At 48.1% G+C, this 16,636-nt stretch overlaps 1 protein-coding gene across 1 annotated transcript in view; it reads left to right on the forward strand.

Annotated features, from left to right (window-relative positions):
- The window catches only part of AOPEP (aminopeptidase O (putative)), a 309,081-nt gene that overhangs the window by 142,970 nt on the left and 149,475 nt on the right, over window positions 1–16,636 (forward strand). Inside the window, exons 5-6 of the mRNA XM_021677941.1 lie at window positions 11,744–11,933; window positions 15,961–16,067. Coding sequence (XP_021533616.1) covers window positions 11,744–11,933; window positions 15,961–16,067 — 297 coding nt within the window. The remainder of the gene's footprint in view (window positions 1–11,743; window positions 11,934–15,960; window positions 16,068–16,636) is intronic.

Consider the following 16,636-nt stretch of genomic DNA (forward strand, 5'->3'; position numbering starts at 1 on the left):
GACCTGCAGAACTGTGAAATGATAGATTTGTATTGTTTTAAGGCACTGGATTTGTGGTCATTTGTTACAGTAGCACTAGGAAACTGATACAGTGACGAAGCTGGTAAATGGGAGCCACGAGTCAACCCCAGGGCTCTGGCCCCAAAGCCTGAGTTCTTAAAAACCACCATAATATATAGCATTGCCGTTAGCTTTAATGGGTTTTCAGTCTTTCCAGGAGGGTAAGAAGGTAAAATAAAAGTCCAAATGTCAGCCAGCATCAGGTTAAGTTGGGAAGTAGGTAGACTATGTCCTTGAAATATATCTACTTGCCCATCCTACAGTCCCCATGTTCAGATTTCCTCCTGGCTAGAAAAATCTGAGATACATCCCTAACACTTCAGTGTGAATTCTTTTTAGTGCATTATTTCTTCGGAAAGTATTTGCATTCTAAGAGACCCAAGGAATGGCACTCTAACATCTATGAGAAGGAGGGTTGCACTAGGGTGCTGTAGCCGGCCCTACACCCATAACCAAACCCCGTCTACCTGCCCATCTCTGCCATGGAATCAGATAAAGCCAAAGAGCCTCTTCCCTGTGCTGTCTTACAGCTTGGGGTAGCCAGTGAGAGGAAATCTGCTATGGGCTTTCTAGGGTACGTTTTGCTTTCTTGATGAAAGGGGGAGATATTGTTGGCACAGCACCCCTTTTCTCCCACCTTTTTGTTCTATGTTGAACATGAATGTGGTGCCTGGAGCTGTGCTGGCCAACTTGGGACCACGAGGTGGCAGGCCTGAGGATGAGAGTGAACACAGTAAGAATGGCTAGCAAGTGGAATGATAGAAAGACCCAGAGCTCTGCTGCCACAGCTGAGTCACTGAACCAACCCCAGCAACCACCCTCTTCGGGGGGTCTTGTTACAGGAAGGACAAGAACCTCTCCTCATGTATGCCAGCCTGAGTTGTCTTTTCTGTTACTTGCAGCTAAACATATTGCAAACAGATCCAGGTGTCTTTCACAAGACCAGAAGGCAACCACCCAGGAATGGGCGCATGGGCACTAAGAATTATTTAGGAGAGGAACTCCTATGACCCTCCCCGACACTTCCGGCATGGTGAACACATCCGAGAGAAATGGGAATTAACTATAGATATCCAATAAACACGGAACTTCCATTTGGAGAGAAGAAAGGCAAAGACTAGGAATTTTAAATGAAAAGCATAGTTAAAAACCAGGAGACTGGAGAGCGAAACCTTTTATTTGTTTTTTGTTTCTGGTGCAGTTTATTACCTTTTAAAGGGAAATGCTGTTAAGTTCAATACCTCTGAGAATGACCATCTGCCCCATACTTTCTAGGACCACCCTGGAAAATATGAGGTATATTGTCCCTTTATGTCCTCAGGCATGCTGTTTTAGTCTGTTTGTGGAGTCAAATAAAGATTAGGGGATATGGCTATTGTTCGTAAAAGCAAAGTTATTTATGAACCCCCCCATAGCCAGGTGATCCCTTATCCTTAATGGCATTTACTGATCCAGATGAGTACTTTCAAAAATTCAGAGAGACATTTACTTTGTAAGCGACCACTGAGAAGATCTCTGACCGGATAAAGATAACTCGAGCAGGCTAAGCCTTTCAGCAAAGGTGGTGATATATATTGTGGCAGCTGAATGCTCCTTTACAGCCTAGCGAGAACAATCAGCGAATTCATTCATTTAATTCATGAATTTCCCTTCTATTTACACTTTCAACAAACATGCCAGTTGTTTGCTTAGCTAACAAGCTCTGCCTTCATTATAAGCCATTAGTGACTAGTAATAATTGAAACTGTGTTTGGATTTCAAAAATACAATAAACCTAATTAATTCCACGCTTAGTAATATGGAATTTGTAGTGAGTGACTTGAGTGAGGCTGATGTTTGTTTGCGTCTTTGGCCTCTCCGTGAAGCAAGAGTTTGCTAAACTGTTTTCTAGACATGAACAAGGTTGATAGAATTTTTCATGAGAAAAACTAAGTAAGAGATTAAATCCACATGCTTATAAGGAGTCAGGCAGCAAATATAAATGAGTGCATGGCAGAGCATCCCCTAGAACACTTGGTCTTTGATGCCCACTTTTAACGGAGGCACGGGAAGAAGAAATATTTTGCTTTTCTCTTAGTCCTGCTATAAGAAAGGAGGAGAAAAAAACACACATGATTATAAATAAGTGGACTCAGCCAGTGGTGGGGAGACAGATAGCAGTGGTGGGGAGCTGGGGTCTGAGGGCGCGGAGCCCCCTCTAAAAGGGTCAGCTGCTATTCCGCTACAACTGCTACCTGGGAATGTGGGCCTAGTGTAGCCAAATCTTTCACATTTTCAATATAATTAGAAAATCTGGATCTCAAGGTGAAATAGTCCCACTTATAGACTTCGGCAGCGGATTTTTTTTTTTTTTTTTTAAGTTAGTGCCATGCAGCCCCCACAGTGTAAGTCACTGGCTCTCAGAGCGTGGTCCCTGGACCAGCATCACCTGGGAACCCATAGAAATGCGGAATCTCAGGCCCTGCCCAGGCCTCTGAATCAGACTCTGGTGGTGGGGCCCAGTGATTTGTTCTAACAAGCCCTCCAGGTAGGGTTGCCAGGTTTAGCAAATATTGCATGGGACATGACATACACTAAAAAATTATTCATTGTTTATCTGAAATCCGGATTTAACTGGGTGTCTTGTATTTATCTAGCAATCCTACCTCTGGGTGATTCTGAAGCACGCTGACGTTGATCAAGCAAAACACGTAGATGAGCCAGGCTGCCTGTGTTTAAATCCGCTTCAACACGTACCAACTATGGGATCTTTGGACAAGCAATGTGACTTCTCCATGGCTTAGTTTACTTGTGTGTAAAATGGGGGTGATAATAATAATAATATCTCCCTCGTGGGATTGTTGTTAGAATAGAATGGGTTAGTGAAGTTGGAATATGCAGATGATGCCTGGGAGAGAGTAAGCATGTCTTAAGAGTTTACCGTCATCATTATTTTGTTTTTCCTCTCCTTTTCCTCCACCATCGGACCAACCATTAGAGAATACTTGAACTCCGCTTCCTTTAATTCTGTCTTCCTGGATCTACCTTTGGTTTAGAGATTTGATTCTGTTAGGCCATGCCCTAAGGCAGCTTGCAGCTTGTTCTTTTTTTTGAAGATTTTATTTATTTATTTGAGAGACAGAGAGAGAAGAGAGCATGAGCGGGGAGGAGAGGGAGAAGCAGGCTCCCCGCTGAGCAGGGAGCCCAACGCGGGGCTCGATCCCAGGACCCGGGATCATGACCTGAGCCAAAGGCAGACGCTTAACCAACTGAGCCACCCAAGGCGTCCCCACTGCTGCTTGTTCTGACGCAGAATAACCTAGTGCTTTGAAAGCTAGCTGACAGCGTGGCTGTCTGGCAGGAGGACCCTGTCCTCTGCACGGGTGTCTGCTTCCAGGACTCATTCTATCCATCTACAGTGCCCTGCTGTGCTCAGGCCTATTGTTGTCCGGACCGGCCTTTCTGCCTCATGTGTGTTCTCACCAGCCCCCAGCGCAGCACTTACACATCTTCCCGACTACATCTTGAGATTTCAGATTCCCAGAGTGCCTCTCAGTTGTGGAAGCAACGGATGACCTCCCCACCCCCACTACCCACCAGTTACATTTCTGAGTACTTGCTGGGAAATCCCCATAATTTCTTTTTCTAGACAAGGAACACAGGAAGACATGATTTGTGGACCCAAAGAGTGTTCACACCGTATTTCAAAGGAAACTCGTAACCACACACTTCTTACTTAGGGTTGTGCAAGCTACCTGAACGTGTTCCTTCATGAAGCAGCTTTCCAAGCTTCCACATGGCCACAAATGACAGACTTGTACGCACAGCGAAAACCAACCGGATGAGCTATTATGGTTCTCAGTTGCGCCATTTTGTTGCTGTTCTGGGAATGAAGCAAAATGCATTATTTTATTAAATAAAGATTTCCCCTGTATCACAGGGGAAGCTAATTTTATTAGCTCTTTTTATGGGAACAAACATCATCACCCTGGTGGGGAGGATGGGAGCAGGAGGGGGGTGAGGGAGTGGAGAGAATCACATTTTCTCATCCCTGTGCTCCAGTGGAGGCTGCCAACATGTTTTAATTGGTAATTACCAGAAGAGTTCTCCAGATCCTGCGGAAAATGCACAGCTCTCGGTTCATAAGTAATTTCATGATTCAAAAGACATGCTCGGCTGCGATAAATATGGTTCATGTAGTTTTGGTATGGGTGGGTCCCTGGTGTCCAAAACACTGGAGTGTTCAGTAACTTCAAAAAAAGTTGTCTCTTTGTTCTCATCTGTGAGAAAACAAAGACTCCTTAGGTTGAACGTGTGTGCTACGATTCAGAAGGAAAGAAGTCCAAACCTAGTTGGATCATTCAAATATGAGCCTCTGATTCTTTAGTTTTAAAACCTGAGACATCCGGGCGCCTGGGTGGCTCAGTTGGTTAAGCGACTGCCTTCGGCTCGGGTCATGATCCTGGAGTCCCGGGATCGAGTCCCGCATCGGGCTCCCTGCTCGGCAGGGAGTCTGCTTCTCCCTCTGACCCTCCTCCCTCTCATGCTCTCTGTCTCTCATTCTCTCTGTCTCAAATAAATAAATAAAATCTTAAAAAAAAAAAAAAAAAAAAAAAACCTGAGACATCCACTTGTAGCTTTATTTCACTTTTTAGATGAGCTTAACCACTAGATGCCAACCACTACCACCTTCCTCAGGCAGGGTAGCCCAAGTGAGAGGTAGCCAACTCCTAATAATTGGGCACTAGCACTGCCTGCACTTAGCACGCAGGGCTGAGGTCTAGACAGCGTTCCCAATGGATGATTTGCCCGGCGGGCCTGAAGGGCAGTGTCCACTGCTCTGCTTTTCCATAGCTAAGCACTCTCCCAAAGACAGCCTCTGTTTTCTCGAGTCAGAAGTGGCCTCTGTGTTTGCTAGAGCCAGAGATGGTCTCTGTTTTGTCGCCGCCATGCTGTTATTTTGCCCATTAGCAATAGGCCTAAGGCCAACACTAAACCAAATTATGAAGCAGGCAAAAATGTTTTGGTGTCCCCAGCGCCACCCCTTCTTCCCTCCTTGTGCCTCACTAGGAGCCCCCTCTCTCCTCCCAGCTGTCATCTGTGCTCAGCTTTTGAGCCCTTCCCATCTTCCATGAGCATCCATCCTGAACCCTGGTAGGATGCAGATATCAGTCATTACAACCTCCCTGTGCAATGAAAGCATAAGCTTCTTCCCCTAAGATAACTGCTTTAAACGAGAGATGAGAAAATTGTAGCCCCTGTCCATAGGTTAGGTTAATTTTGACATGGTGTTTTTAAAAATTGCTGCCTATTTCCCCCTATTGTTTTCTACTTCCCTGTTGTAGTTACCTGTTGCCCTATATCCTTATCACTCCCTAATCTACTTCCTTCATCTTGTTATTCACTTCCCATCTTGTTGTCTACTTCCTCCTTCCTTTTGTTATCTGCTTTCCTCATTTTATCTGTTTCCCACCTCTCCATGTCCCCTTCCCCATCTCCTTGTCCCCTTCCCTCTTCTCCTTGTCTGCTTCCCCACCATCTCCTTGTCTACTTCCCCACCATCTCCTTGTCTCCTTTCCCATCTCCTTGTCTCCTTCCCCCATCTCCTTGACTTCTTTTCCCTCTCCTTGTCTCTTTCCCCCTCTCCTTGTCTCTTTCCCCCCTCCTTGTCTCTTTCTCCCTCTCCTTGTCTATTTCTCCCTCTCCTTGTCTATTTCCCTCTGGCCTTGTCTCTTTCCCCTTGTCCTTGTCTCTTTCCCTCTCCTTGTCTACTTCCCCTCTCCTTGTCTGTTTCCCCCTCTCCTTGACTCCTTTTCCCTCTCCTTATCTATTTCCCCCCTCCTTCTCTATTTCCTCATCTCCTTGTCTACTTCCCTCATCTTTTTATCCACTTCCCCCATCTCCCACATCCCTCATTTTATTATGTTCTCAGCTCCTGTAACCCTTTGAGTTTGTGATCTGCTTTAAACCATCTCTTCTTGGAAAAAAAAAAAAATCAGAGAATTGTTCAGGGCAGTGAAACTACTCGGTGTACTGTGTGATACTGTAATGGTGGTTACATTCATACATTTGTCCAAACCGATAGAATGTACCACACCAACAGTGAACCCCAGTGTAAACTATAGAGTGATAATGATGCATCAGTGTAGGTTCATCAATTGCAATAACAAATGCATCGTTTTGGTGGGGCATGTTGATAGTAGGGGAGGTTAGAAATGTGTGGTTAGAGGGGGTGTATAGGAACTCTCTGTATCCTTTGCTAGTTTTGCTGTAAACCTAACACTGCTCTAAAAAATAATGTCTTTTCAAGAAAAAGAAATGTCAGGCTTTAGCAAAAATGGGTGGGAGATAGAAGTCAGGGAGAGTCTGGCGTGTGTTGCTCTTCCTGGGCTCCTAGGGACTGGCCTGAGCACCTTTGCACCTGCTTGTCTATCTAAGCATCCCCTTGAGGTGGTCCATGAGGGACTCCTGGCATAGGACAGGGTTAGGAAGAATAAGGTGTTATGTTCAGGAATTTAGGTCCTTTGGGGATATCAGAAGTGGAGTAGTGGTGTTTTCCTTGCTTTGTCCCCTGTCCCTTCCATCCTCACCCTCCTTCCCACAAGGAAGAGGCTGAAGCTCTGTGATCAAAAGGTCTGGTAACCCTGGGCCAGTCTGGCTGCGACATAGATTTTGGGAACAGAGGGCATGGCTGGTGGCTTCCCTTGGGTGGGCTCTGAAGATGGAGTTCCAACAAGGGCAGCATTGCACCACTGGGCTTGAGCTGGCACAGGGGGATGGGAGCCCAGAATTTACAGGTCTAAACTCAGTGACCCTGGGCCAGTGAATCAGAGTAAGGCTTCAGGGTCAAGACTGTATGAGTAGAAATACTCCATTACTTGCCAGTGATGTGACCTTGACCTAGTCACTTTACCTTTCCCTACCTACTTTTATAATCTGTAAAATGGAGATAATAATAAAATCCATCTCCTGAGGTCATGAGGCAGGTCAAATGAGATGATGTATATAACATACAGTGCCTAGCACACAGCAAGCGCTCAAGCAATAGGAGTCTTTAGAAGGAAGATATGTTTTTGGTAGAAATCTCTGGAGTGTGGCCCTGGACATTCTCTCTCTGCTCTGGTTATGTTGGCAGTTTCAGCCAAAATCCATTTAGGTAAATGAGTATAGATGTTTTACTGCCTATTTGCTATTCAGAATTTTGAAAGGAAAACTTAATGTTACCCTTTTCTCTCAAACTTAGATCCCAGTGTTGATCGGATGTAGTAAGTTTTCTTCAAGTTTTTAGAAACTGGTTTCTACCTCAAGCTCCTGAAAATCCCTATCCCCGAAAGAACATTTCCTCATCTCCTATGGCTCCAGTTTAAAGACTACCCTGTGTGGCCACAATGGGATGCCAGATGGGGCAAATGGAACGTAACTAGTCCCTACTGAGCAGTCTCAGAGCCAGACGGGTCTCCAGGTCATCTGGGCCACCGCTTTGCCTTTGGGACCACAGATGCATCCCCTACATTAGACTGCATGCAGGAGAGGGGGAGTACAGGAATTCATTGCAGAGAAGAGGGGCCTCAAGTTGAGCATTTTGATTTGTAAACACATTCGTTGAAGTGCTTGGCATGTATCACATCACACCTTAAGAATGAAAGAGAAAACATATTCTGAATCTTAGGGAGTGGTAGCTAAGATTTGTCCTCCTTGCAGATTGCCCCAGGCTCCTATGAGTCTACTTTTAGTTGCCCAAATTAAATTAGCAAGTAATTAAGTCACACAAGCAAAAGTTGCTTTCACGTGATTAGAAGACCCTTAAAGCTATCCAGTTTGACTTTGGAGGGAAAGGAGCTTCTGTTTCCCTCTTTTCCTGGTTCATCCTTCCTCTCCATAATGGGATATTGGGGTCCATGTGTTGTTGAGATTGTGAAAAACTTTGAATCACTAAGAAGTCCAAGCTTGAGGAGTGTAAGTCGGTTTCCTGGATGCACTTCCCAAGGATCTATATAAAAAGTGAATCTGCTCCCCCCAGGGAAACTGGGATCAGCTCCAGTATCATGGGAGGGGTGGCCTGGGGCTCTTCTTGTCCTGAACCAAAAACCATTTCCTGTCCTCCTGGTCGCACCCGCAGCCTGCTCTAACCGGCTGAGGCAGGAGCTCGGAGCTGGAGCCGGGAAGTGCTGGACCTCTCCCTGGGCAGCAGGATGGGCCGCGCTGGTCACGTCTCCCTGGACAAAGCTGAAATAAATCACAGAACAGCCCCTGCTTAAGATCTGATGAAATTCTCCATTTCCGCTCCAAATTGAATTCCTCCCGAAGGCTTGGAGCGGCTCTTGAGAGTAATGAAGGCTCTCCTTCCTCCTCTGCGAGAAGCATGTTTTAAATTAACAGACACAGCCTTCTAATCTGGGTGGGGAGGTAGCTTTTAGGAACAGCCTTGAGAAGCTGTTTTCAGGCCAGAAATGATATTTTTAATCTCGAGGGGCAAAGGCAGCAGACATCCAACACAACGTGGCCTCCTCTGGAGGGAGCAGCCCCGCTGGTGGTCTCCTGGGAGAGAATGAGAACACGTGTCCTGCTGTCGCTCTGTGCCGCCCCCCTGCTCTGCCCTGCTGTCCTCCTCAACCACTTATAGCGAAAGGGAATTTATGATGGGGAATACGGACCAGGGGGCTGGTGCTTTCTGAGAGTTGGAAGTATTACTTTCCTGTCCATCTCTTACTTGGGAAAAGTGATAAACTCCGTGCATTAAAAAAAAAAAACAAAAAACTGTTTTTAGGATGAAGATATCATTGAAGTGATTATGTTCCATCCTCTGCAATGATGAATCGACAATTTGGCATTTGTAGAGGCAGCTGACACAGGCCCTTTCAGGGGAAAACAAGAAAACCTGTTTTCCAATGGGCCTTGTCAGCGCGAAGACGGATGACCTGCTGGCTGATTGGGACCATGAATAAGGCTCTGAGAACGCGGGAACGTGTGAGGAACCCAGGGGTGAAACTTATAAATCAAGGTTAAGGTAGAAGTAGAAAATTCTAAATATCCATTCTATCTTGAAGGTGGGCAGGAAGTAGATTATCTGTTGGTAAAGGAGTATTTAATATTACTCCTTGAAGTGAGCTTAAGAGCATTATACTTTTCCCCACTCGCTGTTGAAAAAAAGCAGTGTAAAAAATCCTACTTGACAGGAGAAATCCTGACTTTTAGGGTCGAAAGGAGAGGAGGAAATTCTCCTTAAAAGTAAATTCTATTGGTTCTTTTATGTCAGAATTTTAACAACCCTCAAGAAAGGTTATCAAAACCTGACTCCATGTTTTTCATTTAGTTTTAAGAAGGAAGCCATTTCCTTCATAGGGAAATACGACCCCAGAGTAGCCCACAGGTAAAACCCAACCTCAGAGTGCGGACTCCACTGCAGGAGGATTTAGGGTCTGATTCTCAACTGGAAAATTGCTTTTCAGGGAGAAGGTCGTGTTTTCCACTGATAATAGGGTCCCTTATATCAAGTGAAACGCCCTTCCTTCTGACCCAGGAGGACATTTAAGCTTTGATCTTTCTCAGAGGACAGTAGGAAGTACATTTATTCCCGGCTAGGAAGAAGGGACTGGGGATGGGTAGTGGGAGTGTAGGATTCCAGCAATGTCGGTCCGTCCTGAGCCCAGCCAAGACTCACTGGGGCCTGGCCTGGTGGCGTCCTGGCAGGTGGGGAAGGAGGTCTGGTGGAGACAACAAAGGCCGTTGGAGGGAAAAGATTAAAGGGCAGGAAAACGCACAGCCACCCCCCGCCCCCCACACAGCTGCTTTCGTGCATTCCTTCAGGCTCTCTAGACTTTGATATTTGCATAAATGGGCCTTGGCTAGGCTTCCACACTGGGACAGAACAGCGAGCGGTCACCGCGGACAAGGCAGGCTTTTTCTTCGTGACCAGTCTGGCTGTGATTTCAGTCATCAGCTTGTGTAACCTCCCTGGGTTGAGCGGACGGGTCAGCCGTCCCGTCCCTGTCGCTGTGTGCACACCGTCTGTGTCTCTGGCCCGCAGACCCTTCCGACGCAGGCGCGTCTTGGAGCCTGTTTACAAGGCCTGCAGTTACTTCTGTTTTGTTTTAGCCAAAAGGGTGAAGTGCTGCCAGCAGTATGTCTGGAATGTTATTTACTTGGTACATTTCTGTGGCTTTTCTTTGTAGCGCTACACATGCCAGAGCAAGGGGTCATTGACTTGAAAATGCCAGGTTTCGCAGTTTGTCTTCTCTGCGGGGCTTGACTTTCTCAGTGAGAAGGAGGTTAGCTCCTGTGCCTCTCCGTTCCTCCCTCCCGTCCTTCCCTCTTTCCTGCCTCCTTGTTTTGTTTTCTGAGTGCTGAGCTACTGTTGGCGCCTGCCCCTCCCCCGCCGCCCCGCAAGCACCCCCGTGTCCTAAATGCCCCGAATGCACTTTTAATTCCTGGGGTTTCTGGTGGACTCTGCCGAGGGTCTGGCAGACGCTTTTCATTTGCGTGCCTGCCCTGTTATTATTTCACATGTAAGCTGTCTGTTTTGGCACACGTGGCTCCCGCGATTTCAGTTGAGCTCTCTGGGCTGAATGGGCGATGTTGTGCAAGGGAAGTACAGGTGGGGCTTTCTCTACTGGTGGCCGTGGGGGCGGAGGACAGATCCGCGCGCGGCCCTGGCTTGTGCTGAGCCCACGCGAGAGCAAACAAATGGCTTCTGAAGGAAGGAACCAGTGTGGATGGTTTCTTAATTTGGGAGCTTTCACAACTGTTCACGTTCAATTGATGGAGGAGAGGGTTTGGGGTTTGTTTTTGTTTTTTTTTAAGAGCAAATTCTTCATTTAATAAAACTGTAAACAAGTCCTGGATCAATGAGCAATGTGGAAGGGGGACGCACGGGAGGTTTGCTCTCCGCCTCTTGTTTTCAGCCTCCCTTTCTCCCACTTCTATGCAATTCTAATCATGGTATTTGGGGCTTTAAAACAAGGTATGGAAAATGAGATTAGATAAATCTCCCCACCTGGTGCCAGCCCTGGGGCCGTTTGCACACCTGGGTGGTTACCTCCACCCCGCCCCCTGCCCAATTTTGTTATGTCAGTGAGTGTATAAGCATCTACAGGGAGGAGATGAGACCTTTGAAAATTGAAAAGCTTTGCCTTACGGAGACTGGGCCTTTCTCTGAGTCTCTGGGAAACCTTGCCCATCCACGACACCTGTTAGTGTGTTCACTCCGTAGCCAGCCCCAGTCTGCAATGGAAAATTTTGGTCCCATTCTTCTCGGCTTTTCCTGTCCTTCTGCATGACTTCTCAATTTGTGTGTAAGCTGCTCGGATTTTTGGCTGAAGGGGCTTCTTTGATCACTCTCTTGACAGCATGGGCTTCACATTCTCACACCTGCTTTTCTTTTACAGTCCAGATTTCAGAGTAAATACTTCCATTGCCTTGTCATTTCTTCGGTATAAAACTTTGGTGCTGGTTACTCATTACAGGTAATAGCCGTTGGATGACGGAGACAACTGCTTGGCACAAACGGCCACCTGAACCACTGCCAGAAACGTAAACTGCCACTTTATTTATTTCTGAAAGCATCTAAGCTGCAAGCCTATCGGTCATGATCTAGCATGCACATGATAATAACAGGCTCGCCAGGCTAAGAAAGCCGCCCCATGGGGCAGCCGTGAGGGCAGGCTCTAACAAGACTCCCGTGTGTTTTCTCCCCCATTATCCACAGCCCACACATCATCTTCCTCTCTCAGAGCGTCTTGACAGGAGCGAGCCATCTCTGTGGGACCCGGCTCTGCCATGAAATTGCTCACGCCTGGTTTGGCCTAGCCATCGGGGCCCGGGACTGGACGGAGGAGTGGCTGAGTGAAGGGTTCGCCACTCACTTGGAAGACGTGTTCTGGGCTGAAGCGCAGCAGGTAGGTTTACAGTGACCCTAAGCATTTCCCGACCCGGAGTCAGATTCTGTTCATCTGTTCATTCCACAGATCCGGAGAGGGCTTCTTGCGCGCTAGGACTGTGCTGGATGCTGGGGAGAGGGGAGAGGCCCTGAGCCCCGGGAGGTTCTCCCTGTGGGGATAGGACAGAGGACAGCGAAGCAGACAAAGGCATCCCTACCATGTCAGGTGGTGAGCACTATGAAGGCAGGGGAGGCCGGACAGAGAGTGGCGGGGAAGCTCAGTTTTAGAAGGCACCACGAGAAGGCCTCTCTGATGGTGGACATTTGAGCAAAGACTAGAAGAGAAGGTCACGCCGTGGCATGCTCAAGCACTCCCCTCTGGTTATTATGGTTGTGGTGACACTGACTTGTGTTTGGTTTGGGTTGGGTTTTTTTTTTTTCTAATAAGATGAAAATTTACATCTGGAGGCATAATCTCAGATGTCTGCTGGCAAGTAACGAAGAATAAAGTGGCTGGTGTCGTAGGTTAGGGCGTGCTGAGGGCTGAGACAAGCTGGCAACCTCCCCTCAGCTCGGACCAAGCATGGCTGGGTCGGCGGGAGGGCTCAGTGGAGCCTGACTCCTGGTGGTTTAAAAGGAAGTTCTAAATCTGGATTTTTATATGAAATTTAGTAATTTAAAAAAATCCTATGCCAACTAACATACCCAGAGGTATGGGCAGCACGCTCCCAGCTTACAACCTCTACTTTAAAGCACTGACTGCCGGCTCTAATGAGGATATGGCAGCTAAACTGCCTCCTGCTTATTTTTCATCCCCTAATATTTGGTCACTCTTTTCCCTGCCATCCCCACCCCTTACACACTGGACTAGTTAACATTTTCTGAAATCCTGAAGTTTGTGCATACCTATATGCTTTTGTTTGAGCTCCTTCTGCCTGTTGAAATCCTGTTTATTTTTCACTAACCAGCTCAAGGTCATCTTCTCTGGATAGCCCAGACTGATCATTCCACTCACAGTACTCACTCTTCTAGAAGCTTTGAACTCCCACGGTATTTGGTACTTACCTCTTTTTCCTCACTTCTTTCTTCTTCCTCCTATCCTCACAACTAGACTGTGGTCTCTTTCAAAGTGGAGCTGCAGCTTATTCACCCTCCCACGCCCTCTGCACCTTGGCCAGCAGCGTGCACATCTGTGTCCCCTGCCACACAGTGAAGAGAGGCCACGTGGCAGATTTGGGCAGGGTGGCGGGGTTTGGAGTCGGACCGGGCAGGGAATCCCAACCCTGCTGTTGACCAGCTCTGTAAGTGTAGGTAGGTTGCATAGCCTCCCTGACCCTCAGTTTCCTCATTTGAAAATACATATAAGAATGTGCAAACTGACACGGTGAATGGGATAATTATGAATGACACATGGAGCTCATGCAGGAAATGCCAGTTCTCTTTTTCTCTTCTTTTTCTCTTTGTGTTTTCCTCCACCTGACTGATGCACAGTAGGCATTCAGCAAGGGTTAAATAGGCCAGTATAAATGGGCCTCTATCATCATCCCTTCTCTGGGGTGCTTCTGTCCTGAGACAGATTTGTGCTTTTCTTGGTAATTGTGAGTATATTTCAGGCATCTAACGATGATCTCCCTGTCCTTTATCTCCCGTATCCACAAAAAGCACTCCTCCGTCACCTTGGCCCCTGCCCATATTTCCAGAGTGTCAGTCCTGAGTCTCATTGCTTACGTCCTGCCTCTTACTGCCCTGAATATGTCCATCTCCACTAACAGAGGCATGAAGCCGGTCTGGCCTCATCCCACAGCTGACATACCTTCAGTGTGTCCATTCTGTGCTAGACCTGTAGGGATAAAAGGATGAGTGAGACCCAGCCCTGCTCTGAAAGAGGTCATAGTTTAACTGTGAAGATAAGAAAAGCACACAGTAGAAGGAAGAAGAAAATAAGTTAGAAGAGAGAGGTAAATACCAAATATTGTATGAGTTCAGAGGTGGGAGAGGTCAGGCCTGAGCAGATCCAGAAAGTCTTCTTGGAGAAGGTGACTTCTGACATGGGCCTCAAAGGTAAAGTAGGAGTTGAGATTTCTCTGTCCCTGCCTTTCCCTTAACCTAGCATAGGGGACAACCCACCGCACTATCCTTCAGGGTCTAAAGACCCTAAAGGGGGCAGGATCTCTTCAATATGTGAAAGCCCTTTGGTCTGAAGCAAAGTGGCCATTCTGGATACCAGCACAAAGCTTGGAAACCTTTCCAGAGAGTGTCGATCCCTCTAGCCCCTTCCTTAAAGGGCGAGACTGAGCTGCTGTTGGTCCCTGATGGCAGACCTTCCGAGCAGGAGAGGGGCTCTTTGGGGCAGGAGAGTGTGGGCCAGCTCACATGGTCAGTGGCAGATGCCACCAGGGAAGAGGGGGTGACGCACATCGGCCACTTGGCAGCCCAGACAGACTGTGCTCTGCAGCACTGAACGTTAGCGAGCATGGCAAAGTGAGGGAGGGGGAAACCACTGAACGAGGAGACAGAGAGGGGCATTCCACTTGGAGCGGCGTTCCGCAGGGAGAAGGGAATTCAGTTAGTTGCAAGATTGCATCATGTAACTTGTCATCAACCTGGATAAAGTCTAACCTCCTTCACAGGTGTCTTAGCTCAGGCTGCCATAACACAATACCACAGCCCGGGGGGCTTAAACAACACTTGTTTTCTCCTAGTTCTGAAGGCTGGAAGTCCAAGATCAAGGTGCTGACAGGCTTGGAATCCGGTGACACCTTTCTTCCCTGGCTTGGTGGCGGCCACCTCCTCTCTGTGTTCTCCCGTGGTTCTTCCTCTGTGCACATGTAGAGAGAGAGCCCTGGTGTCTCTCCCTTTTCTTGTTAAGGACACCCGGCCTATTGGACCAGGGCCCACCCCTAATAACCTCATCAATCTTAATTGCCACCTTAAAGGTCCCATCTCCGAATACAGTCACATTGGGGGTTAGGGCTTCAACATGAATTTTCCACTCATGATTCGGTCCTTAGCAAGAGGGCACACAGAACCTGTGGCTCATTTGGCCTTTGCTGGCTACTTGGCACCTCTGTCTCTGCCCAGGCGATAGCGTGCTCCCCGCCCGACTACATCCCTCACCGTTCTCTAAACACATCATCACGCTCTTTCCAGGCCCCTTGAACCTTAAACATGCTTTCCCTCTTCCTGAAATTCCTCCTCCCTGCGCTGACTCCTGCTTTCTCTGGGGACCAGTGTGGGCCCCACCACCTCCTCAGGGACTCACCTGGATGGCCAGAGGGCATCTAGTTTCTTCCTTAACCTCTGATGGCTAGTGTTCTTATAGGCTGTGTCCATCGTGTACCCAGGGTCTGGCAGAGACTCAGTAAATACCTGTTGAATCCACTCTTAAGGATCTTTCATTTCCAGAAGTGCCTGTTGGTACTGACATTTCCCTCCCAGGCCGATGTCCTGCTGCCCTCCCTTACGGAGACTTGAGTCGTGGGGCCTTGTGAGCCCAGTGGCAGTAGCCCGTTCTCACCAGCAGGGCAGGGTGTGATGGCGTCCCCCTCCCCCAGAGTGAATCCAGGCAGTACACTCTTTCTGCTTCTATGCAAACAGAATCATCTGGGCTGCATTAGCAGGCTCCACTGTAAACAGCCCTTAACCAAACTGAGGGCTGGGAAAAGTAGGAGGTAAATGGAGGGGACCTTCCCCACCCGGTGCCGAAAGACAAAGCAGGAAAGGGCTGGATGGAATCCGAGTGGAAACAGCCCTCTAAGGAAGCCTGCTCTTTCTGGGCCCCAGGGTGTGTGAGGGGTGGGTTCCAGACAGCCAGGCCCAGCTCCATCACCAGCAGGAGAGTGAGCGGCTGGGTCTTCGTGTGAGGACCTACCAGACCCCTTTGGCCCTCTGGCTTTTCTGATGGGGTGCCAGGCACCGCGGGGAGGCCGTCTGTGCGGTCACCCTGAAACTGAGCAAGCTGCCCTGTCGGGCGGCTGTGACCCCACGTGAGGACAACAGTAACTGTGTTTTGTGCACATGTGTTTGTGTGTCTGTGGCCCAAGCAGCTGGCCCCCCACGAGGCCCAGGAGCAGCAGGAGCTGAAGGCTTGTCTGCGCTGGTGTCGCCTCCAGGACGAGGTGCGGAACTCCCCCGAGGAGATGCAGGTGTTGAGGTAAAGCGCCCTGAGATCTCTTTCCCCCTCATCCTCTGCCTCCCCCTCCTTTCCTTCAAGACGCATCCTGGCCATCTATTAAATCTGCTGTGTTTCCTTTTTAAATCAAACTGGGTTAGGTCACTCATCCTCCCAGGAATGTGATTGTTATGTTTGAAGTCTCTCAGGGCTTGGGCTTAGATTTGCCTTCTGACGCTTTCCTGGTATCTCTGTTCCGGAAAAAACGAACACAAGGCCATTTCCAGGACCAGATTCTTTGTTTGAAGTTCTAATAGTCACTTTGTATGGTGGCTGAGGACTTGGACAAGGTGGGGGTTTGGTAGCTTGACAGACAGTAACCCTTTAAAGCCAAAATTAAAAAAACAATAACAACAAACTTTCAGGAAAATATTGCTTCCTAAGTGTTTAGCAGGAACAGATGTCAGTGTCAGTGGGGCCTTTTGTTTGGGGTCCTCCCAGCAGGAGGCCACGCCTGTGCCTGGGGGAGATTCTACTCCGAGCTCCCGCAGGGTGGTGTCCACGTGTGTCTTGCAGCGCTTACTTGTAGGATTACTTCTTGCCATTTTTCC

This window comes from Neomonachus schauinslandi, chromosome 13 (genome assembly GCF_002201575.2).
Source record: "Neomonachus schauinslandi chromosome 13, ASM220157v2, whole genome shotgun sequence".
Taxonomy (NCBI): Eukaryota; Metazoa; Chordata; class Mammalia; order Carnivora; family Phocidae; genus Neomonachus; species Neomonachus schauinslandi.